Consider the following 23816-nt stretch of genomic DNA (forward strand, 5'->3'; position numbering starts at 1 on the left):
GGGTTTCTTAATTTTTTTTTCATACAAATAGGGGAAAATGAGCAAAAAAAGGCTTTTTAAAATGTACTTATTTAATTTTGCTTTTTGACACTGTTTATGTCCCTGAAGGGGACCTGATCCATAGCAGCTATGATTACTATTACAACCTTATCGATTGTAAAAACAATCATAGGCAACAGTAAAGCAAGACGCCTCTATCTAGCATCCTGCCACCCATCGCAACCCATCGGCCCTCTGCGATTACATCGCAAGGGTCCAATGACATCACAAGGAAAGCGCCCTTCCTCTGTGAATCCTTTAATTTGCCGTGATCTACATAGATCGTGGTATGTAAGGAGTTAACAGCAGGGGTCACTGTCCTTCTGCACCCCGGCTGTCACAGCAGGAGGCCGGCTATCAGAAACAGTCAATGGGAAACCTCGCATCACACGCCATACAATCTGTTTTCCTGTCCCATTGAAAACAATAGACAATGGATTTTGAGGAACATGCAAAGAAAACATGCTGCAATTTTTTTTCCTTGCACCAAGATGCGGTGCGGGACAAAAAGAGAAAAACGCTCATGTATATGACTCCATTCAAAAGAACGGGGTTCTAATTTGCACAATCTTCTTGGCCATGTGAAAGCGCCTAGTGATAAATCCACCATGTGATAAATATATATGATTTTCCCTTCTGGCCGCTGTCAGTGATAATTTCTTATCTGCTTTCTTAAGGTGGTCCTGGCATCTTTTCCTGGAAGGAACACCTTCATGGCCATCAAGGTTGTTGACAGAGGAAAGAGCAAGGCAGACGTCATAAGGAGAGAGCGGCGGATACTCCTGAAGGCCCAAGACTGCCCCTTCATCTACCATCTGTATGCCGCACAGCAGTCTGCAGACCGGGCCTACTTCATCACGGAGTATCTGTCCGGAGGAAGCCTGGCGGCGATGATCAGGATGTGCGGCAGCTTGGACATCAACCATGTCAGGTGAGTAAATGACTAATCAGGAGACGGGGGGATACTGAGGGCGACATGACAGATATAGAAGAGTGGAGGGCGTACAGGTGACACTATGATGGTGACATGACGTCGGGGACTTATTTCATGTCATTGATACTACACTCTTTTCTCAGATTCTACACAGCGGAGATTGCATGCGGCCTCCAGTTCCTGCACCGACGCTACATCATCCATCGGTAAGCACAACTTTCCCACATCTCCCTGTTTCCCTGGTGAAGATAATGTACCCAGCTTTCCCAGAGTCCTGAATTAGGACTGGTTAAGCTGTGGTACATTATTTCTCTACTACATTATTACTGCATCACTCAACAGATTAACCTTTTTACTTTTCTTCATTGTAGTGACATAAAGCCGGCGAACATCATGCTGGACGGAGATGGACACATCCGCCTGATTGACCTGGGGCTGGCCCAAGACGGCGTCGTCCCGTCTAAGAAGATCAGCGGAGTGACAGGCACTTATAGATTCATGGCCCCAGAGGTGCTTCGTGAGAAGGACTACGACGCAGCAGTCGACTGGTGGGGCCTGGGGATTGTCGTATCCTGGATGGCGACAGGACAGTCCCCCTTCTACCACGGCTCCTCCAGGAGAAAGATCATCAAGTCCATCACCAGAAAGAAGCCAAAATTCCCATCTTGGCTAGATGCTGACGTAAAGCATCTTCTGAAGAGACTGCTGCGGAAGAAGCCAAAGAAGAGGCTGGGTGTCCACAAGAATATCAGAGGTCACCGATTCTTCAACACCGTGAATTGGGAGGAGCTGGAGATGAAAAGAGCAGAGCCGCCATTCAAACCCTTCAGCAGAGTTCCCAGGAATCGAGACCTGCCGTGGCCGGAGGGTGGTACACCCCTTCACCCTGTGGACGGATTTTCGTACACTTCACCAAGCTGGACCCGGTAAGATCTTCCTCCTCTAGGGTTGATGTTCTTCAGGCAGACCTCTGTGTTGATTATCATTGTTCCTCTGGTGTCAGACAGCTCAGGAGGTCATATAATAACATTATTATTGCTCCTGTAAATACCATGTCTCTACTTCTTCTTAGGATGACGAGAAGAATCCGATTGTGAAGGAAGCCGCGACCATCTGGTAAGTATCCTCTATACACACTCACACATACATATCTGTACACCTATACACACAGGACACCTACAATCATATCCATACACTGTAGCAAAACTTCACATACCGTAGAAAGCTTAATACATAAACCATTTCCTCTAACATAGCAAAGGACTTTGGGGAAAATATATTAAGACCAGCAATATGGCCTCTATTATGGCTTCCACAATCACAAAACTCCCAATACCTCATAGTAAAGACACAGTTGCAGAAAATAACTTTTTTATATCAGATCCCAATCAGATCCTGATACAAGTCATTATGTTACAGTAGTTCACTGGTTTATATCCACAACTGGTAACACTGACAATTCCTTCTTATGTCTTGTAGGCTCGGCCCACGACAACTGTCTGCTGAACACACGACTCTGCTGCTGTAGAAGACCCCGGCTTACCAACAACATCCTCTCTCCACCAACTGCATCCTGCGTATTACCATCATGCTACCCCGACCTTGGCATCCTTCGGCTGGCATCGAACATCATCCTCTCCTGAAGACCCTCTACGCCCCCAGGAGCGGCCTGTGCTTGATTGGTAACTGGCGAGTTCAGGAACAATAGCCCGAGTGACTATCATCCCTGAACTCCTGGTTACTAGTAAGACCTCGGCACAGGCCAGGTAAGCAGCACGCACCACATACATGAAGGTTAGACACTAGTGTAGACACTAACACATACATAGACACAAATATACACACAGATAGGTGTAGATGTCGGCTTTGATCTTGGGACTTGCTCTGATCGCCATATTTGGGGTCAGGAAGGAATTTTTCCAACTTGAGGACAATTGGCTCATACCTCAAGGAGGTTTTTGCCTTCCTCTGGATCAACTCACAGCCTTAAATAGGGTTAGGTCTTATTTATAAGGAATCAGCCACATAAATAACATAATATAAACATAAAGAAACACAATCTTTAGCTGACATCACATACACCAGGGAGGTGAGCGGCTGGCGTTTGATCCTGAGATTTATTCTGGTCGCCATATTTGGGGTCAGGAAGGAATTTTTCCCCCTTAAAACAGGATAATTGGCTCTTTCCTCAAGGGGGTTTTCGCCTTCCTCTGGACCAACACAGTCTATAAACAGGTTTAGTTCAATACACTTTAGATTCCCCACAAACAATAAATGGTAAGAGATTTATTTAGATTTCTGACAACAAGAATACATTCTAATAAGTCAGGTCAGATGTCGGCTTTGATCCTGGGACTTGTTCTGATCGCCATATTTGGGGTCAGGAAGGAATTTTTCCCCTTTATACAAGGATAATTGGCTTCTTCCTATCAAAGGGTTTTCGCCTTCCTCTCGATCAATAGCCTCAAAATACCTCATAATAAAATCTACCATTTCCTACAGCTAGAAATAAAATGTTCTTTCTCCCTCCATAAACCTTTGTGTCGGTGTCTTTATTTCTATTGGATGTCTTAGGCCTCATGCCCACAGCCGTGGCGGACTCCGCTAGTGGAATATTGCAACGGAGTCCACCACGGCGCCCCGGAAAACCCTAACACTCAGCTTCCGGTTCCGCCATGCTGTTACCGTCCTTCGAGCCGGTGCGCATACGCAGTACAGTGCATGATGCGCCGGCAGTGCCAGATGATGCAGGTAGGCACGCGTTTTTACGCGATACTTCCGAAGGATAGCATGACGGCTATGTCAATGGAAGCCGGCCACGCATATTCCCATGGCAAATAGAGCATGCCACCGTTTGTTGCACGCTGCGGAATTCTGCAGCGTGAACATTTAGCTGTTAGGTTCAATAGAACCGAATAGCTCCGGGGTAACGCCGCGGATTTCCGCCGCGTAAAATGTGGCAGAAATTCGGCAATGGGCATTAGCCCTTATTTAATGTTCTCTCAGACAAAAATGAGCGATAATCGCTACATGTAAACGCAGACATTGTGTACTTTTAATTTGATCGATGGATTTTAGCTAAACTTAAAATTCATCATGCAGCCGCTGAAAGACTGAGCACAAATACTCCGTTTGAACGTATTTTACTCATCCTTCAATAGACTGCAGGATGTTCTCCCTGTGGTATGTTTACACTAGCCAGGAGGAGAATAATGGAATGTGCAGGCAGCTGTTTGCACAGCTTGGAGTGTGTTTAAACACACACTGGTCTCTGCAAACAACTTCTAGAGGTCCTTTTACATGCAAATGAAGCTGATAAAGTGTTAATGTCCATTAACACTTTATACAAATAGATTGCTAAATCTTTCAATGTTTCAGTCCTTTGAAAGATTACCTTTGCACATAAAAGGGCCTGTAGTTATGCCCCTTCAACCTTCAGGGCTCAGACAGACAGACATTTTTTACATGCGTATATTCGCGCATAAAAAAAAAACATGTGACCACATCCATTGACACCCATATGTTCTTTTGTACGTGTCAATTTTATGCACATGTAAATATCGGACATGTGACCGCTACCATTGAAAAGCATTGGTTCTATATAGATGCGGATCGCAAACGCCAAAAACATTCTCAGCAAAAAACACCCGTCTGCCTGAGCCCTCAGATCACATCTGTCTTTTTGAGTTCTAAGGAGAATTGATGGATCATCAAGAGTGCATGTACCACAGGGACACCACTTAGGCTGGGTTCACACAGGGCGGATTTACAGCGAAATTTCCCTGCAGAATTTCGCTGTGGCCGCTAATACCAAAATTAGCCAGGCATGTGGACGAGACTTGTCAAAAATCTCATCCACACGGGGCGGACAATCTGTTGCGGCAAAACCAGCATCAGCTGGCGCTACGGCGCCGTTTCCTTGGATGCAGCATATCAATTCTTTTTTTCGCTGCGGCCTTGATCCTCTCTATGGGAGAGCTGGACGCAATGGAAAAGCATGTGGCTAAGCCGCTCCAAAACCCGAGGCTAAGTCCTGTAGGTTTTGAAGCTGCACTTATCCTGCAAAAATCTGGCAGTTTTTTGCTGCGGCAAAACCGTGAAGCCGTCCTGAGGAAACCCAGCATTATGGTGTGAGAAGAAGACAACACAATATGATTAAAAAGAGCATCGCTATTAAGGTATTGTGCTTTACTGCCAAGGACTTTTAGTTCGGGTCATTATATCGGTGGTCAGGAGTCCTATGCGTCACCAAGATTTCTGGTTCCATCTATTTTAGGCCGGCTGCACACGACCGGGTCTGATTGCAGATGTGGATCCTGCACCATGACCTGCCCTGTGCCCGGCCGGTGACACCGTGTACCTGTCTCTTCATCTTCTATTTTGTACTGCGGATAGTTCGTGCGTGTCGACATCAGACACGTGCACTACAGTTTTTTATACCTCTGCTTTCCCCGCATCACCGCCTAGCAAGGACACGGGAGCGGACAATATGAGCGGACATGCGAATGTTCTATTGGCTTGAATTGGTGCAGAATGCTGTGGATTGTCCGTGCAGGAGGCGACTGCAGATTCCGTAATTCAAACCCCATTATGTGCACAGCAGAGCCCGGTTATGGACCTATTTGGCAATATGGCTATAAATTCCTTAGTACAAAGGTTTATAGCCCCTGTACACTATTGTGCACGTCTGTCGGGAACGGTATACATGGAAACATTCTCCAAGAAGCTGTAATCTTGTCATGTGAATGAGCCCCAAGAGAACCAGGGAGTTTAAAGGGCTTTTTCTCTGCTTTGAAGTTTTTAGGAAGAACTGTTAAAAAGGCCTTGGTGACTGGAGTTAGGGTCCTTTTACACAGTGATGATCATTTCTGCGCTTTTAGGGTAAATGCACACAGGCAGAAATTCTTCAGCGGGATTTCCCACAGAATTTCCGCTCGTGCACGCTGCCATAGGATTGCATTAGATAATGCAATTCTATGCAGACTGCCGCGATTTGACCGAGTGAAAACCCGCGCGGTAAACAAATCGTGTCACCTCTGGCGCGCCGCCTCTGCTCTGCACATGTGCCGGCTGGGCGGAAGATGGCACACAGCAGAGCGGAGTAGACGCTGGAGGAGGTAAGACGCGGGGGTCACTGCAGGAGCACGGCTCGCATCCCACTGTGAGAATTCTCGCAGCGGAATCCGACCCAGCGGTCTGCATGAGGCCTTATCATCGCTCAGTGAATGGAGGTGGAGGCGGCTGGGGATCTTTCCGGCCCATCTGCCTCTATTCACAGTAAATATGCAGTAATTCATAAATGTCGGTGCATGCACGTACACTGAACGATAAGTGCCAAAATACTCACCAATCTACTACAACACCCAGACAGATGGAAATATCTAACAAGTTAGTACACACAAGGGATTGTATTTTGGCCAGAATATGTAAGTCCACAAGCCCACGTCCTCTAGATGGCGACAGGCAGTAACACACACTGAACTGGACAATTCTCACCTAATGTGTAAACACCTACATACAGACCTTGAACATGTCACTGTTCACACCAACGAAGAGACAAGGGAATCCTACCCAGAACCTCATGTGTGCAATAACACCAAAGCAGAACATGCATGATGCCAAGCTCCACAGTTCTGAGAGGGAATGATATAAATGACAAATGACTAGAACCCTCTAGTAAGAGGGGCTGGTATATATGTGCAACAGACCGGTGGAGGTTGGCTAGCTGGAGCAATACACAACCAGCCAGCTCAATCATCCCACACCTGTGGAAATGTGCTGCTGGAAACCCGTAGCACTACAGGTCCCAGTAGCACAACATGACAGACACATATCGGTGTCAATGTATGTAATTCCTGCACTTCTGTATAGTAGTGCATTAGAAAGCCTATGAGGTTAGTAGAGGCTGAGCCTCCTCGGCCACAGACCCGGAGGCTACATCCAAGCTTCAGGGTTCCATAGCAACCCATTGAGACCTCGTAATCACATTACGGGGGTCCAATAGGTGACAGAGGGAGCCCCCTTCGTTTATCTGCCTCTTATATTCCGCCGTTACACTGCAACGTGCAAAGAGTTAAATAGCGTGTAACAAAAGGTATCTTCAGTCCCCACTGTTAGAACAAGTGCTCAGCCATTATCTGACAGCTGAGCACCTGCTCCCTCTGGCAGAAGAGACCTGCGACAGACTTCTAATGCAGCGCCATATTTCTACAGCGCTGAAGAAAAAAAAAGAGCTTTAAACGACCGCATCTGGAAGCAGAAATGCTGCATAATTTGCCACATTCCACAGCATTTCCGCCAAGTATAAACATAACCTAAGTCAGCTTAAGGTATCCTGCAGAGTGGCATCAATAGTAATAGTGCTTGCCCTATATCAGCCCCAGTAGTGATAGTGTCCCCCACAATGGCCTCAGTAGTAATATTGTCCCCTATAATGGCCTCAGTAGTAATCTTGTCCCCCACAGTGGCCTCAGTAGTAATACTGTCCCCCACAGTGGCCTCAGTAGTAATAGTGTCCCCTATATCAGTTCCAGTAGTAATAGTGTCCCCTATATCAGCCCCAGGAGTAATAGTGACCTCCACAGTGGCTTCAGTAGCAATAATGTCACCTTTATTGGCCCCAGCAGTAACAGTAGCCTCCACAGTGGCCTCATTAGTAATACTGTCCTCTGTATTGACATCAGTAGTAATAGTGACCCCCACAGAGGCCTGAGTAGTAATACTGTCCCCTGTGTTGGCCTCAGTGGTAATAGTGACCCTCATAGTGGCGTCAGTAGTAAAAGTGTCCACTACATCAGCCTCAGTAGTAATAGTGTCCCTTATATCAGCCCCAGTAATAATAGTGACACCCACAGTGGCTTCAGTAGCAATAATGTTATATATATATATATATATATATATATTGGCCGCAGCAGTAATACTGTCCTCTATATTGACATCAGTAGTAATAGTGACCCCCACAGAGGCCTGAGTAGTAATACTGTCCCCTCTACTGTCGCGCTTAGTAATAACAGTGACCCTCAGTAGTAATACTGTCCCCTGTATTGGTCTCAGTGATAATAGTGACTCCCCACAGTGGCCTCAGTAATAACAGTGACCCGCACAAAGGCCTCAATAGTAATACTATTACTGCTGGGGCTGATACAGGGGACACAATGATTAATGAGAATGTTTAGAATTGTAAGAATCATAAGATTTTTTGGTGACCTTTAAAAAAGAAAAGAATTGGTCACTAATTGTATTTAAAAAAAAAAAAAATCCCTAAAATCCTATATTTTCATACTGATCATCAACCCAACTTTTCCTGTTCTGTACGGAAAACTTTTCAGCAGTCACTATTATCACAGGCAGGATTGCAATGAAAGGTAACACCTACAATACATGTAGATAAAACAGGGTGTACCATTTAAAATAGGTAATGGTCACAGCTCACCTCTTCCCCCTCCCTGCGAAATTACCATTGAACATGTCAAAGCACATGTCTAGAACAGTCTCCCATAGAAGCAATGAGTCCCTTCCTGTCCGTTGTGTAAATGATCCATGAGGCTGCTGTAAAGCGTATCTCTAAATGCTGTTGAATGCAGAATGGGCGGCCCCATAGTCATGCACTGATAATAGAATTGAAGAAAAATCTACAAATCGGAAAATAAAAACAGATTACAAAAATAAAATGTGCTATTATCGGGTTTTAATTAGTAAAACCCTTTAAGGAACAGGCTGTTATGCACCTTAGGGACTGGACACTTTTTAAAGAATTTACCCATGTGCTGGTTTTACTGCCCTATTGTTTTTCCTTCAGCTACCAACATAATTTTTCCCCTGACATATGGGGCTATTTTTATATCTTTTTTCAATGACTTTTTTTTTCTATTTTTTTTCAAAAGATTTTTTGAAATTTATACCTGTTTTTTTCTTAGTTTATTTACGCTAAAATAAAGTACAGGAATGGGTTCCTCATTTTGCTTTGGATGTTTAGATATATATTTTTTGTATAGCTTCGGATTACAGGATGCATACGATGACGGTTTGGGTTGGTGTCGGCTTTGGGTCATTTTCTTTTTTACGTGTATAATTTTATTGTATTGTTTTGTTCTTTTACCAATTTTTAAAATAATTTTTGTTTACTATCTATGATAGCCATGACGTCGTTTTCACGACCGGCGGATATATGCTACCATCTGAGCTGTCTTCCACTTTCCCTCCCCCTCCCCGACTCACTGCCTCTCCTCTCCTCCGGCTGTTTGCAATGGCTGTGGAGAACAGGTGGGGAGGGGGCAGCAGCTTAGCTCCACCTCCGTCTCACCCCTCCCATTGCAAACAGTCAGAAGGGAGTAGAGATGTAGAGAGCTGTTGAGAGGGAGGAAAAGAAGAAGAAAGCTCAAATGGTAGTGTATATCGCCGGCCGTGAAAACGGCGGCCGATATACGCTCCTGTGAATTTTTTTTGCTCGTACCAATGGTAAAGATTAAAAATATTGCAGCAGGTTCTATTTTGAGTGATTTTGTTCAAGAATGCCCACTATTTTCTGTGGGTGCATGAAAAAAAGGCCTCTGGCTTCCATGACACCTGGACGGCTCCAGCTACGATTGTCAGAGCAGAGGCGTATTCTAAAGTGATAATGCGCTAAAGGTCAGTTTATTTGACGGTCACTTACCTTGCAACCTTTGCATCACATTTGCGATGTCCCTGGTGCTTCTGTTCGCGAGCCGTGAGGTGGCCATGTTGACTCTTCAGGGTATCCTTAGCTATAGGAATGTTGACTCCAAGTTTAGCTCTTAAGATGTCACACAATATCTTGCACGGCTCTCCTGAAGCATGCTCTACCTCCTATTCCCACTAGGCGGCTGATGCTTGAGTCACTGGCACCAAAACAACAGCAGACCACTCACGACTGCACTGCCGCTTTCAATCTCTTCTCATGGGTCCTGTCCTTAAGCTGCCTGAAAAGACACAGAGGTAGGATTTAGAAGAGACTTGCATGCTTTCTTGCAATGCTAAAACCTGTAAATCTCATTAGCAATTCCGACAAAGATTGGCAGGCCAGGATATGCAGTATTATTTATGCCAAGCAGACAATTACTGTTGAAAGCGCATTTCCTGCAACCGCGGTGTATAGAGTGAAATATCCGTAAATATAGTCATCCGTGTGAGCGATGCGCCAGTACTTTATATATCGAAGACGTAACTGCTACCTAGTACTATCCAAGATGCTTCTAATGTACTCTAACCCCGGACTTGTACGAAAGGCAACAAAACCATCAGCAAGAACACTATAAACGTTCTAAACAGGTAAGTGCTGTATAATGGGTTTAATCATTTCAAGCCTAATGCCCTCTAAGATGATTAAATACTGCAAATATATATACACCGAGGGTGTGAGAGCAGTGATCCCCGTAGAGGGACTGTCCATATAGCTGCTGTATGATCCGCGCCGGGAAAAGTCATTCTACACGCCAATATCCCGGTCTTCTGCTGTGTTAGGGCATGTAAGGGGTGTAAAAGACATTAAAGACCTCTGTGCAGGAAGATATGGGTAACTTCTAAGATATGATTAAAGGGAATGTCCTAGGGATAAAGAATAAGCATCTGATTGGCAAGGGTCTGACTGCATGGATCCCAACGATCAAGAAATTAGGAACTTTCACATGTCCATGAATGTTCGGACCAGTGGTCATGCGTGTGCACTACCTCTCCATTCATGACAGCCAAAGATAGTAGAGCAATTGGCTTGTCGATGTGACTACCACAGCCATGTGACCACTACAACCAATCACTGGCCTCGCTAGCATGTATGGCACATGTCTACTGAGGCCTCGGATTGGCTGAGGTTGTTAACCAGAAGTATAGTGCATCACTGCACCAGGAGAATAAAGAATGGCTGGGACCCCAGGAGCATCGGCACCAGAGTGCTGGGTGATTTAACGGAAGTGTAATGATTGCTATTTTTATAACATTTTACTGTTAGCTTTATTTCTTAAACTCTTGGACAATCCCTTTAAGAGACTGCAAAAGTGAAATTGACCAAACATAAACCCCTGACTATAATCCCTGTGGATGCCATAGAAGGTGGCTCCCGGCTCCGGATCCTTCTGTATGTGTGTCGCTCTATAAGACCAATTTCTGCATTGGCAGCACAACCCATAAATACATGACATTACCGGGCATCAGAGCAGCCGGATCAGGGCTGATCACTATTGATTTCTATTAAAAAAAAAGGGATGGTCTACCGAAGACAGATGTTTTAAAATTGAACACCTTCACCATAAAGGGCGTATATATACGCCCTCCTGGGGAAGGTTTGTGTGGAGCGGGACTGGGAGCCAATTTTACTCCAGAGATGGTGAATACCGACTATTTTTGACAGCTGATAATTCACCACAACTGCCATGATCAGCGTGAGCGCTAACACCGATGGTTAACCCTATAAATATCCAATCGGAGATTGAGAGTCCCGAACGGCGCCCTCGTGATGAGATTGCGAGGTGCTGTTCGCTTGTCATGGCAGCCCAAGGCCTTTTGAAGCCCTCAGGGCTCCCTGTGGCCCGTCATAATAGAATGCTGATAAAAATACCATATACAGCAATAAGTATTCCATCAAATGTTAAAGTCGATTAAACAACCTCAAGTTCAAGTACCCTAAGGGGACAAAAAAAAATTTATTGTAAAAAACATACTAAAAGTTAAAAAAAAAACAACTTTTCTTGTATTTATAATTAAAAAATACAAGCAAAAAAACCCCCCAAATATATTTGGTACCGCCGCTAATGTAAAAGTCTGATCTAAAAAATAATGCATTATCTATCCTGCAGGGTGGACGCGGTCAGAAAAAAGAAATTACACAATGCCACAATTGCGCCTTTTTGGTCACTCTATGTCCAAGAAAAATCACTCTGCATTTCATCTAACATTTTATTTTCTTGTGTGAATGCACTGGGGAATAAACCTTTTAACAGATTTGCTTTCTCCCCATCACCCTCTACCATTCTTACAGGGCCTACACATTCCATTTTAATCTGTTTATATACTGTTTATAGGAGAAGGGGCTAATAGATCCATTTTGGTGCACAGATGAATTATTGATTTACTTGTACTTGTAACACATAATCGTGTTATTACTAGTTGGGAATATTACCAGACTTGGCAGTCCTGGAGGTCACTGTTTGGCCTCAACCCATTAGTCCAGCCGTGAATCAACTCATCCACTCGCTGACGATTTGTGTCAGTGGTCGCAGCTGATGGTCTCCCACTGTGTGGTTTGTCTTCAGTGCTGGTTTCACCTTCTGTAAACCTCTTCATCCACCTGTGAACATTCCTCTTGTCAATGGTGTCATTCTGCAGCCTTTTGTGGATGTCGGACAGCCTTCATCCCTCCTTCATCAAGAACTCTATGACAGCACGTTGTTTCTGTTTGGAATCCATTACTGACCTGCAAGGAAGAACAAGATTCTGAAGGCCCCGTATAGAGGAAGAGTCCCTCCAACTACATGTGCAAGTTGAACAATCTACATCAATTAATAAAGAATTTATGACCACTTCTGCACTTTCGGTACAGCCCGCAGAAATATATACGTTTTTTTTTCTTTACTAATTTTAATAATAAAATGTCTTCTTTAATAATATAGTATTTTCTGTTGCCGTCTTCTCACCGCCATAACCTTTTTATCTCTTAAAAAGCCGAGTCACAAGTATAGATCCGTGACGGGAGGTGAAACTTTTTAAAAATCTTTTACGTGATCGCCGTTATCCATTGGATAGCAGCGACCATGTGACCAAGGACCACGGCCCCCTGTGGCATCTCCAGACTCTCGGCAACGTTTCGTAGCCAAGAGCGGGGGGATTTTATATTATCCCGGCTTTTGTGCATGCGCCCGCTATTTTGGCGACAGGCACGTCCGCAACAGCCAGGGTAAGGTCCACATATAAATCCGAGGGCCGATCGTAATCTCATCTCCCCTCACGGACATAATCCATGACGGGAGAGGTTTTCTTTTACACCTTTTTTAAACTTTTACATGGTCGCTGTTATCCATTGGATAACAGCAATGAAGTGACCGGGAACCACATACAGCAGCTTCCGGTGACAGCTCTGTGCTTTTGACTACTCATACTATGATCATGGGTTATTCGGGCGATACTGGCGATCGTGTAACTGTGGGAAGGGGGCTTCCTGCGGCCCCCCCATGACAGCTCCAGGTTGTCGGTTACCTCCGGGAGCTGGCAGCCAGGAACTGCGATGTCCAGAGCCTGCAGGGCTTTAATCCCCAGAGGAAGCATGTTTTTACGTCCCCGGGAATTACAGCTCACTTAGGCAGGACGTAAAAACACTATGGAGTGGTCAGATTAGCATTAATTGTGAAAACATGTCTCTAAAAATTACCAAAGAAGTATTTTAGTCAACTTAACTTCCTGGCAGAGGATAGGATAGGAATTCTTCACTTTCACCCCAAAACATTCATAGCCACAGTGTTGTAAAAGTGCTTGGGCTTCGCTATCGCGTTTCAAGTCATACAGGTGTCACACGGGTGTATTATTATTGTGCATGCGCACTTCTCCTATATGCAGCTCGTGATGTCGTTAGCCCATTGACTTGTATTGGATCGCTCACATCTGCGGGTTTTCACACGTGTATTACTGGTGCAGAGAATAAATCCACAGCATGTTCTATCTGGACGTGTATTACGTGTGCGTGGGGATTGGCGGGCGCAGCGAGTATGAATGTCACTGTGTGAGCCCGGCCATATACTCAGCATACATAAAGGGGTCGTATGACATTAAAACACGGACAGCGCAACGGCTTTCTTAGGCTGGGTTCGCACAGGGCGGATTTCTCAGAATTGTTGTCCACACGGGACAGCGAATCCGTCGCGGCAAAGCCGGCAAAAGCCGGTGCTGCGGCGCGGATTCGCTGGCCAGGCCGCTTCAAAACCTGCGGCACAGTGCCGCGGGTTTTGAAGCAGCGCTTTTCCCGGAGGAAATCTCACGCATGTGAGAACCCAGCCTTACATTACAGGACCCTGAGGGGCGGAATACGGCAGGATTACTTCATGTCCCTAAACTGTTGATCTAATTCCATGCTAGTCATCATACCCGCTCAGCTCCATGCCAGCCCTCACACCCCCCTCACCTCCATGCCAGCCCTCATATCGCCCTCACGTCCATGCCAGCCCTCATAGCCCCCTCACCTCCATGCCAGCCTTCATACCCCCTCTCATCTCCATGCCAGTCCTCACAGACACCTGAACTCCATGCCAGCCCTCCTACCCCCTCACCTCCATGCCAGCCCTCATACTCCTCTCACCTCCATGCGAGCCCTCATACCCCCCTCACTTCCATGCCAGCCCTCCTACCCCCTCACCTCCATGCCATCCCTCACACCCCCCTCACCTCCATGCCAGCCCTCATATCCCCCTCACCTCCACGGCAGCCCTCATACCCCCCTCACCTCCATGCCAGCCCTCATATCCCCCTCACGTCCATGCCAGCCCTCATAGCCCCCTCACCTCCATGCCAACCTTCATACCCCTCTCATCTCCATGCCAGTCCTCACACACACCTGAACTCCACGCCAGCCCTCCTACCCCCTCACCTCCATGCCAGCCCTCATACTCCTCTCACCTCCATGCGAGCCCTCATACCCCCCTCACCTCCATGCCAGCCCTCATACACCCTCACCTCCATGCCATCCCTCACACCCCCCTCACCTCCATGCCAGCCCTCATACCCCTCTCACCTCCATGCCACCCCTCATACTCCCCTCACCTCCATTCCAGCCCTCATATTCCCCTCCCCTCTCTGACAGCCCTCACACCCCCTCGTGCAGGGCTTCCCTCCGCAGCCTCCTCTCCTCAGGCAGCCTTGTGTTGTGGCTGACAGTCCTGCTCCTTGGTAACCAAGTACAACAACTAGTCCGGGCTGCATGCTGACTAGACCAACTTGTTACCCCCGTGCCGTACAACTGACATGTCCTCCCGACCCCCATGCACACATACAGTATATACACACAGCAGTCTGTCTGTCGGGATATACAAGATATCACTGGCGTACATATACGGGGTGCTGGGGGTGCGGTTGCGACCCGGCCCCTGAGCCCCAGGGGGCCCACGGGGCTTACTTTGCAGTCAGTCAGGCGACACTGACTGACTGCACTTACTTTCACTATGGTCTCTGCGCAGGCAGGAAGCCTCTCCGGGCACATCGGCGCTCCTCCCAGGACCTCCGCTCAGACCCCTCCCCCATCTGGTTCTCCAGCACAGAGATCATCAGAGGGGAGGAGTCTGAGCGGAGTTCCTGGGAGGAAACGCCGATGTGCAAGAGGGGCTGCCTGCGCAGAGACCATAGTGAAAGTAAGTGCAGTCAGTGAGAGGGAACGTCCTCGGTATGATTAAGAGGGGGGAGGGGAGTGAGGGGTGTTCTGTGTGTGATGGTGAGTGGGGGAAACGAGGGGTGTTCTGTGTGATGGGGAGTGGGGGTGAGTGAGGGGGGTTCTGTGTGATGGGAGTGGGGGTGAGTGAGGGTTGTTTTGTGTGATGGGGAGTGGGGGTAAGTGAGGGGGGTTCTGTGTGATGGGGAGTGGGGGTAAGTGAAGGGGGTTCTGTGTGATGGTGAGTGGGGGAAACGAGGGGGGTTCTGTGTGATAGGGAGTGGGGGAAACGAGGGGGGTTCTGTGTGATAGGGACTGGGGGGGCGAGGGGGGTTCTGTGTGATGGGGAGTGGGGGTGAGTGAGGGGGGTTCTGTGTGATGGGGAGTGGGGGTGAGTGAGGGGGGTTCTGTGTGATGGGGAGTGGGGGTGAGTGAGGGGGGTTCTGTGTGTGATGGTGAGTGGGGGAAACGAGGGGGGTTCTGTGTGATGGGGAGTGGGAGGGCGAGGGGGGTTCTGTGTGATGGGGAGTGGGGGTGAGTGAGGGGGGTTCTGTGTGATGGTGAGTGAGGGGGGTTCTGTGTGATGGTGAGTGAGGGGGGTTCTGTGTGATGGGGAGTGAGGGGGGTTCTGTGTGATGGGGAGTGAGGGGGGTTCTGTGTGATGGGGAGTGAGGGGGGTTCTGTGTGATGGGGAGTGAGGGGGGTTCTGTGTGATGGGGAGTGAGGGGGGTTCTGTGTGATGGGGAGTGAGGGGGGTTCTGTGTGATGGGGAGTGAGGGGGGTTCTGTGTGATGGGGAGTGGGGGGGGTTCTGTGTGATGGGGAGTGGGGGGGGTTCTGTGTGATGGGGAGTGGGGGGGGTTCTGTGTGATGGGGAGTGGGGGGGGTTCTGTGTGATGGGGAGTGGGGGGGGTTCTGTGTGATGGGGAGTGGGGGTGAGTGAGGGGGGTTCTGTGTGATGGGGAGTGGGGGTGAGTGAGGGGGGTTCTGTGTGATGGGGAGTGGGGGTGAGTGAGGGGGGTTCTGTGTGATGGGGAGTGGGGGTGAGTGAGGGGGGTTCTGTGTGATGGGGAGTGGGGGTGAGTGAGGGGGGTTCTGTGTGATGGGGAGTGGGGGTGAGTGAGGGGGGTTCTGTGTGATGGGGAGTGGGGGTGAGTGAGGGGGGTTCTGTGTGATGGGGAGTGGGGGTGAGTGAGGGGGGTTCTGTGTGATGGGGAGTGGGGGTGAGTGAGGGGGGTTCTGCGAGCCGGCACCTGACTTCACTATTAGAGGTATGCTAGAACCGAGCCGCTGTATTGGTGACTGAGGGCTCAATGCCACAGCTGTAAGCCTACAACACTGTGGGAGACCACCGGCATCTCACACATTTCCCAACCATGCACGCTGCCGGCAGGGACCACATATGGCCTTGTGTAGCACTGCACATGCACAGGGGGATTCTTTTTTTAATTCCCCACTCTGTTTAGAGTGACAATGCGTATGAAAACAATGTAATGTGTATGGGCAGTGTATCATACAAGTGTACAGGGCTCACGTTACGTGGTACGCAGAGAAAGAGAGCATGCTGGGATTACCACGTGTGCATAATACGTGGTGAAAACCTGGTCGTGGACATGAGCCCTAACATGTGATAAAAGTTAGCTCATGCTGTCTCCAATGTATGTGTGCCTGTATTATGTATGTGTATATAGAATTATTTTTTTCTTTCCTGAGGAAGCAAAGCGTGCCTTGAGGCTTGTGTTCTGGATGTTTTAAAAATCTAAAACCCCTGATTACTAATGATCCATTGATGGGTCATTAAAAAAAACAGTAATGTAGCTAAAAGTGATATACAAGGAGTAGCTGTGAAAAGGAGTGGTGGGTGGACGGGTCTGGAAGGGGGCCCCAAGCTAAACTTTTGCACCCGGGCCCATGAGCCTCTAGCTACGCCCCTGCACGATATATCACAGCTCATCCTCCCGTCTCCCCCGACTCACCGTGTTCCCCGCCAGTGATGACTGCCGCATCCTCCTGTCAGCAGCCCGGCTCCCATCACCGGAGTAATGTCCTCCGTCCGAGACTGTAGCACTGAGGCGGAGAGTGAGGCAGCCGAGGAGGAGGGCTCTGCTCTGTCACCAGCCTGGAGGATGTCACGACAGGGGCCGTCTACAGAATACATGTCCCGACAGACGGCTGCAGTCCCCTTCCCACGGCCGTTCACACACTGCGGCAGCGGCCCCCATTCTGTAGGGAAGCAGCTGGTGGCCCTATTGGGGCAGATGAAGAAGCCATGGCTGGTGGCTGAGGGTTCTGCGATGGCTGTTACCTCACAGCCTGTCTCAGGGCTAGTCACACATCCGTATGTTTACAGCGTATTACATGGGATCTGTACGCCGTGCGATACGCGGTAACTCAACATCACTTACATTGCTGTACGCTTATCAGAAGGAACTGCGTAATACACAAGCACCATTAATACGTGAGTTAGAGCCCATTATTCTCTATTGCCAAGCATATATACGCGTATGTATATACAATTACATGCATACGGGCGGGGGGGTATACGCATCATCACTAAGGGGAGTATAAAAAGACACAGGTGTGCTGCGCATGGCGGGGTGCGTGAGTACACAGTCATGTGCAGTAGGATTTTGCCGCCATATGCAGGGTCACAGCCGGCTCCACGCTGCGCTTTACACTTTTGGCCGTGTGAGCCCGGCCTTAGAGCTTCTTCACACGACCATATGCAGAAAAACACTCGCCGCAGCGCATTATAGTGAATTAAGTATATTTGCGCTCGTGTTTGCGTGTAGTTCTGTACTTTGTGCGAACGCAGGGCCAGGTCACACGACACACCCCTCCGTGGATTAAAAAACCATTTAGCTTTAAAAGCTCCAGATGTGTTGTATTCCCCGTGTTTTGCGCAGTGTTTCACGCTCCCTCTTGCGTATTTGCGCTCCTCCCATAGACTTCTCTGGGGGACTTTGCTGCACAAACCACAGGAAAATACAACAGTTCCTACTTTTGTCCAAGTACGCAAAATCCTCGTGCAAAACGCACTCATCGGAGTAAATACATTGACGTTCTATTACACCTTTGCTTTAGGTACGTAAAAGCATGCGCAAATATGGTCATTATGTTGGCCATCGCTCCCGGGCCTGGCGTCAGCTGAAGGTCTCCCTCTCTTCCCTCAGGCGGCTGCAGCCTATCGGCCATGCTGGGGCCAAATGTATGAGCCCCCCAGGCAGGGCATCCCTCTCCAGGTAGTCGGAATAATGACAGCCCAGTTCCCTAAGGGCTCATGTCCACGGGCAAAAGAAGAATTAAAATCCGCAGCGGATTTTAACTCTTCTCCTGCCCGCGGATCCGCGTCCCATAGGGATGCATTGACCACCCGTGGGTAGATAAATACCCGCAGATCGTCAATAAAAGGGATTTTAAAAAAAATGAAGCATGAAAAAATCTGGACCATGCTCCATTTTCGTGCGGGTCTCCCGCGGGGACGGCTCCCGCGGGCTTCTATTGAAGCCTATGGAAGCCGTCCGGATCCGCGGGAGACCTAAAATAGGAATTTAAAAGAATTTACCCATCCGGAGCGGACCGGGAAGGTCTTCTATTCCTCACGGCCGGATCTTTCTTGCTTCGGCTCGGCGGATGTGCCCGGCGCATGCGCGCAGCACGCCGGCGACGTGCCGAGTTCATCCGCCGGCCGAAAAAGGAGATCCGGCCGTGAGGAAGAGAAGACTTTCCCGAACCGCTCCGGATGGGTAAATTCTTTTAAATTCCTATTTTCAGCGCTCATGTCCGCGGGGCAGGAGGGACCCGCTGCAGATTCTCCATGGAGAATCCGTAGCGGGCCTAATTTTCCCCGTGGACATGAGGCCTAAGGGCTCATGTCCACGGGCAAAAGAATTAAAATCCGCAGCAGATTTTAACTCTTCTGCACGCGGATCCGCACCCCATAGGGATGCATTGACCACCCGCGGGGTAGATAAATAACCGCGGATGGTCAATAAAAGTGATTTAAAAAAAAAATGGAGCATGAAAAAATCTGGACCATGCTCCATTTTCATGCCAGTCTCCCGCGGGGACGGCTCCCGCGGGCTTCTATTGAAGCCTATGGAAGCCGTCCGGATCCGCGGGAAACAAAAATCAGATTTTACTCACCCGCTCCGTTTCTTCTCTTCGCCGCCGCGTCATCTTCTCTCAGTCGCGGCCGGATCATTTTGCTTCGGGACGGCGCATGCGCGGGGCACGTCACCGACATCATCCTGCGCATCCGCCGGGCCGAAGAAAGAAGATCCGGCCGCGACGCAGAGAAGATGACGCCGCGGCGAAGGAAGTATCCGGAGCGTGCGGGAGGTGAGTTAATTCTGATTTATTCTGATTTTCAGCGCTCATGTCCGCGGGGCAGGAGGGACCCGCTGCAGATTCTCCATGGAGAATCCGTAGCGGGCCTGATTTTCCCCGTGGACATGAGGCCTAAAGGTGCCTACAGGCGGAGCGATTATCGTTCAAACAAGCGAAAGTGAATAAAAATCGTTCAGTCTAAAAGCGAGCCAACGACTGGACGACAAACGATATTCATTCGCGTTTCATTCATTTTCTGCAGGCATATACGCCACCATCGGCTCCTTCACTTATTGTTCCGTTTATACAGACTGAATGATTCAACAATGGATCTGCCTGTCTAAACAGAGAGCACAAGTGAACGAGGCCGCGGTGACGCCATTCGCCCGGTCGAACAATAATAGAATCGGCTCGTCTAAAAGGACCTGAAGACAACTTTATATTGAACAACCCGATAGCTAGGTTCAGTCTCCGGGGGACGGAGGTTGCAATTAGTTACAACCCCGCAACTAAAGAATAAGGCCAGTTTCACACGGCTGATAAGATCGGGTGAGATTTCTGCGTTGCGAGACGCACAAACATGAATCCCATTCATTTTAATAGGTTCATACACATGAGAGATATTATCCCACATGGCAGCACGGTGCTATGTGAGAAACAGATCGCAGCATGTTCTATCTGGCTGCGATATCGCCCATTGCTTATTGAAAGCAATGGGAGAACTCGGTCATCCTCCATTACAGCAGCGGCAGGAGATTCCTTCATCCTCTCGGGGAATCCCTTAAGATGTGGTGGGGAAATCCCTTCAGCCCTGACTGGGGTGAAGCGATTCCCTGCGGGGATGAAGGAATCCCCTGCTGCTGCTGTCACAGAGAATCTCCCAGAGTTCTCCCACTGCTTTCAATGGGGCTGGCGCTGCTGCCACATGAAAATGCCTCACATCCACAGGTCTTTCACGTGACCTTCTGTAACTAGTGCTGCTTAGAGTATATACAAGATTACTACTTGTACCCATTAGGCCGTGTTCACATGGTTGGACCTCCTGTAACTAGTGCTGCATAGAGTATATACAAGATTACTACTTGTACCCATTAGGCCGTGTTCACATGGTTGGACCTCCTGTAACTAGTGCTGCATAGAGTATATACAAGACTAGCTGATATACCTGGCTTTGCCCGAGTTAATTTGGTACTGGTGTTTATCTGGTGTTCACACGGAAAATCTTACGAAGTCGTGGTTACTTTAGAGATACTGAAGAAAAACATATGTTCACCATTTTGCATAGTTCTCTGCGTTACCCAGGAAACACCACGTGGAGGAAACCATGCGACGTTTCCTTTATATAAAATGTCATCAGGAAGTGAGAGAATTAGATTACGTACATAAAATTTGGACACTAATTCTTTTGCGCTTAGAATTGGCTAATCGAGTTGGGACCCATTAACTTTTCATATTTATGACACAATCAATGCTTGTGTCAAATTTCATGTTTTTATGACATTGGGAAGTGAGAGATTTTCATTATCTACGTAACATTTGGACGCTAATTCTTTTGCACATAGAATTGAATAATGGTGTTGGGACCCATTAGCTTTTCCTGTTTATGACATAATCAATGCTCGTGCCAAATTTCCCATTTCTATGACACCGGAAAGTGAAAAAATTACATTCCGCACGAAAAATTTTGAAGCCAATTCTTTTGCGCTAGAATTGAATAATCGAGTTGGGACCCATTAGCTTTTCCTATTTATGTCATAATCAATGCCAGTGCCAAATTTTAAGTTTCTATGACATTGGGAAGTGACAGATTTAGATTATGTACGTAAAATTTCGACGCCAATTCTTTTGCGCTAGAATTGAATAATCGAGTTGGGACCCAATTACTTTTCCTATTTTGGAGATAATCTATGCTCGTGCCAAAATTCATGTTTCTACGATATCGGGAAGTTGGAGAACGTTTGGCGAGTCAGTCAATCAGTCAGTGAGTCAGTGAGGGCTTTCAGCTTTATATATACAAGATTACTACTTGTACCCATTAGGCCGTGTTCACATGGTTGGACCTCCTGTAACTAGTGCTGCATAGAGTATATACAAGATTACTACTTGTACCCATTAGGCTGTGTTCACATGGTTGGACCTCCTGTAACTAGTGCTGCATGGAGTATATACAGCATTACTACTTGTACCCATTAGGCTGTGTTCACATGGTTGGACCTCCTGTAACTAGTGCTGCATACAGTATATACAAGATTACTACTTGTACCCATTAGGCTGTGTTCACATGGTTGGACCTCCTGTAACTAGTGCTGCATAGAGTATATACAAGATTACTACTTGTACCCATTAGGCTGTGTTCACATGGTTGGACCTCCTGTAACTAGTGCTGCATAGAGTATATACAAGATTACTACTTGTAGCCATTAGGCTGTGTTCACATGGTTGGACCTCCTGTAACTAGTGCTGCATGGAGTATGTACAGCATTACTACTTGTACCCATTAGGCCGTGTTCACATGGTTGGACCTCCTGTAACTAGTGCTGCATAGAGTATATACAAGATTACTACTTGTACCCATTAGGCCGTGTTCACATGGTTGGACCTCCTGTAACTAGTGCTGCATAGAGTATATACAAGATTACTACTTGTACCCATTAGTCCGTGTTCACATGGTTGGACCTCCTGTAACTAGTGCTGCATAGAGTATATACAAGATTACTACTTGTATCCATTAGGCCGTGTTCACATGGTGGAATCTGCATTAGTCTGTGTGCACACCTACCGTGTGTGCAAGTTGCGCCCGAGTGATTGGGGTTTAACTTGCATCGGACAACACGCGGACACTTGTCCATGTGCTGTCGGACTCACTTGGATATAGCACATAGCCATGCATCAGCGTGATACGGACAGGAATAGAGCATGCGATGAGTTAGCGGTCCTCGTTAATCTGCATAGACCCATAGGCTATAATGGGGTCATGTGCTGCCCGGGATTTACCACAGACAGCACATGGCCCAAAGGCTTCATGGAAAGAAGAGAAGTGACATGTCCCTTGTTGATGTGGATTCCGCAGCGGTGTATCCACATACAGACTGAATGCAAGTAGTTGGTGTGCGTACCTACGGCAGCTCTAATCCAGATCCATGTCAGAGATCTACCGTTAACATGCAGATTTATGCCATGGATTTCCATTGAAGTCCGTGTTGGATGTTTCTGACGCTGAATATGGCCTGACTACTGGAAGACGGGGAACAAGGGGTCTGGTGGGACAACCGTCATCGGTGGGGGGCATCAGGAGACGTCAGCAGCCGCAGGCACAAACTCTTCAGCTACTTGGTTTATGCAGGTTGAAAACAGACAAATATCCATCAAGTCCAACCTTACTAAGCGATTAAAATCACGCCCGCAAAACGTGACCAATGGTTTCACAAGCCGACATCCACAGAAGATCTGTACTTAGCTCTCCAAGATGTCTGGAACAACCTCCCTGCCGAGCTCTTTCACAAACTGTGTGCAAGCGTTCCTAGAAGAGCTGATGCTGTTGTGAAGGTAATGGGCGGTCACACCAAATACTGATTTAGATTCCTCTCTTCACTCACTTTGCATTTTGGTTTTTGATGAAACTGAGAACACTTCTTCTCTTTCTGAAAGCATTCTCACTTTGCAGCATTTTTCACACCTGCCTACGGTCTCCCTCATAGAGACATTTTTTACCACGACTAGAGCGGCGTTTTCAGCATCGCAGTATAGCGCTCCCATTGTTTTCGATTAGACCGCTCAGACAGCCGCTCGATTGCAGTGACTTTTAGCGCTGTGATTTTCCAGCAGGGTTTGTTCTATTTTTGAGCGTTTCGCGTTCCTCATCAAAACTAAAGTAAAATGCTGCAAAGCCCCGCAATATAAATCGTAGCGCTTACCACAACGCCTGTGTGAGGGAAGCCTGAAACTACTGTTGTTGTATGTGTTACATTAAGATTAGAGATGAGCGAGCGTACTCGGCCAGGCCCTTTTTTCGCCCGAGCGCCGCGATTTTCGAGTACTTCCATACTCGGGCGAAAAGATTCGGCAGGCGCCGTGTGTGAGTGGGGGGTTGCAGCGGGGAGTGGGGGGGAGAGGGAGAGAGAGAGGGCTCCCCCTGTTCCCTGCTGCTATCCCCCGC

At 47.8% G+C, this 23816-nt stretch overlaps 1 protein-coding gene and 1 long non-coding RNA gene across 2 annotated transcripts in view; both read left to right on the forward strand.

The window, feature by feature from the left end:
• The first annotated feature begins 913 nt into the window (after positions 1-913).
• On the forward strand, positions 914-4171 carry LOC136598673 (protein kinase C theta type-like). Its single transcript, XM_066588756.1, has 4 exons — positions 914-970; positions 1117-1179; positions 1345-1785; positions 4135-4171. The coding sequence occupies exons 1-4, from the start codon at positions 930-932 to the stop codon at positions 4169-4171; spliced, it is 582 nt and encodes a 193-aa protein (XP_066444853.1). The 5' UTR covers positions 914-929.
• An 11066-nt stretch (positions 4172-15237) lies between these two features.
• LOC136598670 (uncharacterized) overlaps positions 15238-23816 on the forward strand; it is a 30521-nt gene continuing 21942 nt past the window's right edge. The window contains exon 1 of the long non-coding RNA XR_010788827.1: positions 15238-15315. This is a non-coding gene — a long non-coding RNA (uncharacterized lncRNA). The remainder of the gene's footprint in view (positions 15316-23816) is intronic.

This window comes from Eleutherodactylus coqui, unplaced genomic scaffold (genome assembly GCF_035609145.1).
Source record: "Eleutherodactylus coqui strain aEleCoq1 unplaced genomic scaffold, aEleCoq1.hap1 HAP1_SCAFFOLD_113, whole genome shotgun sequence".
In the NCBI taxonomy this organism is placed as follows: domain Eukaryota; kingdom Metazoa; phylum Chordata; class Amphibia; order Anura; family Eleutherodactylidae; genus Eleutherodactylus; species Eleutherodactylus coqui.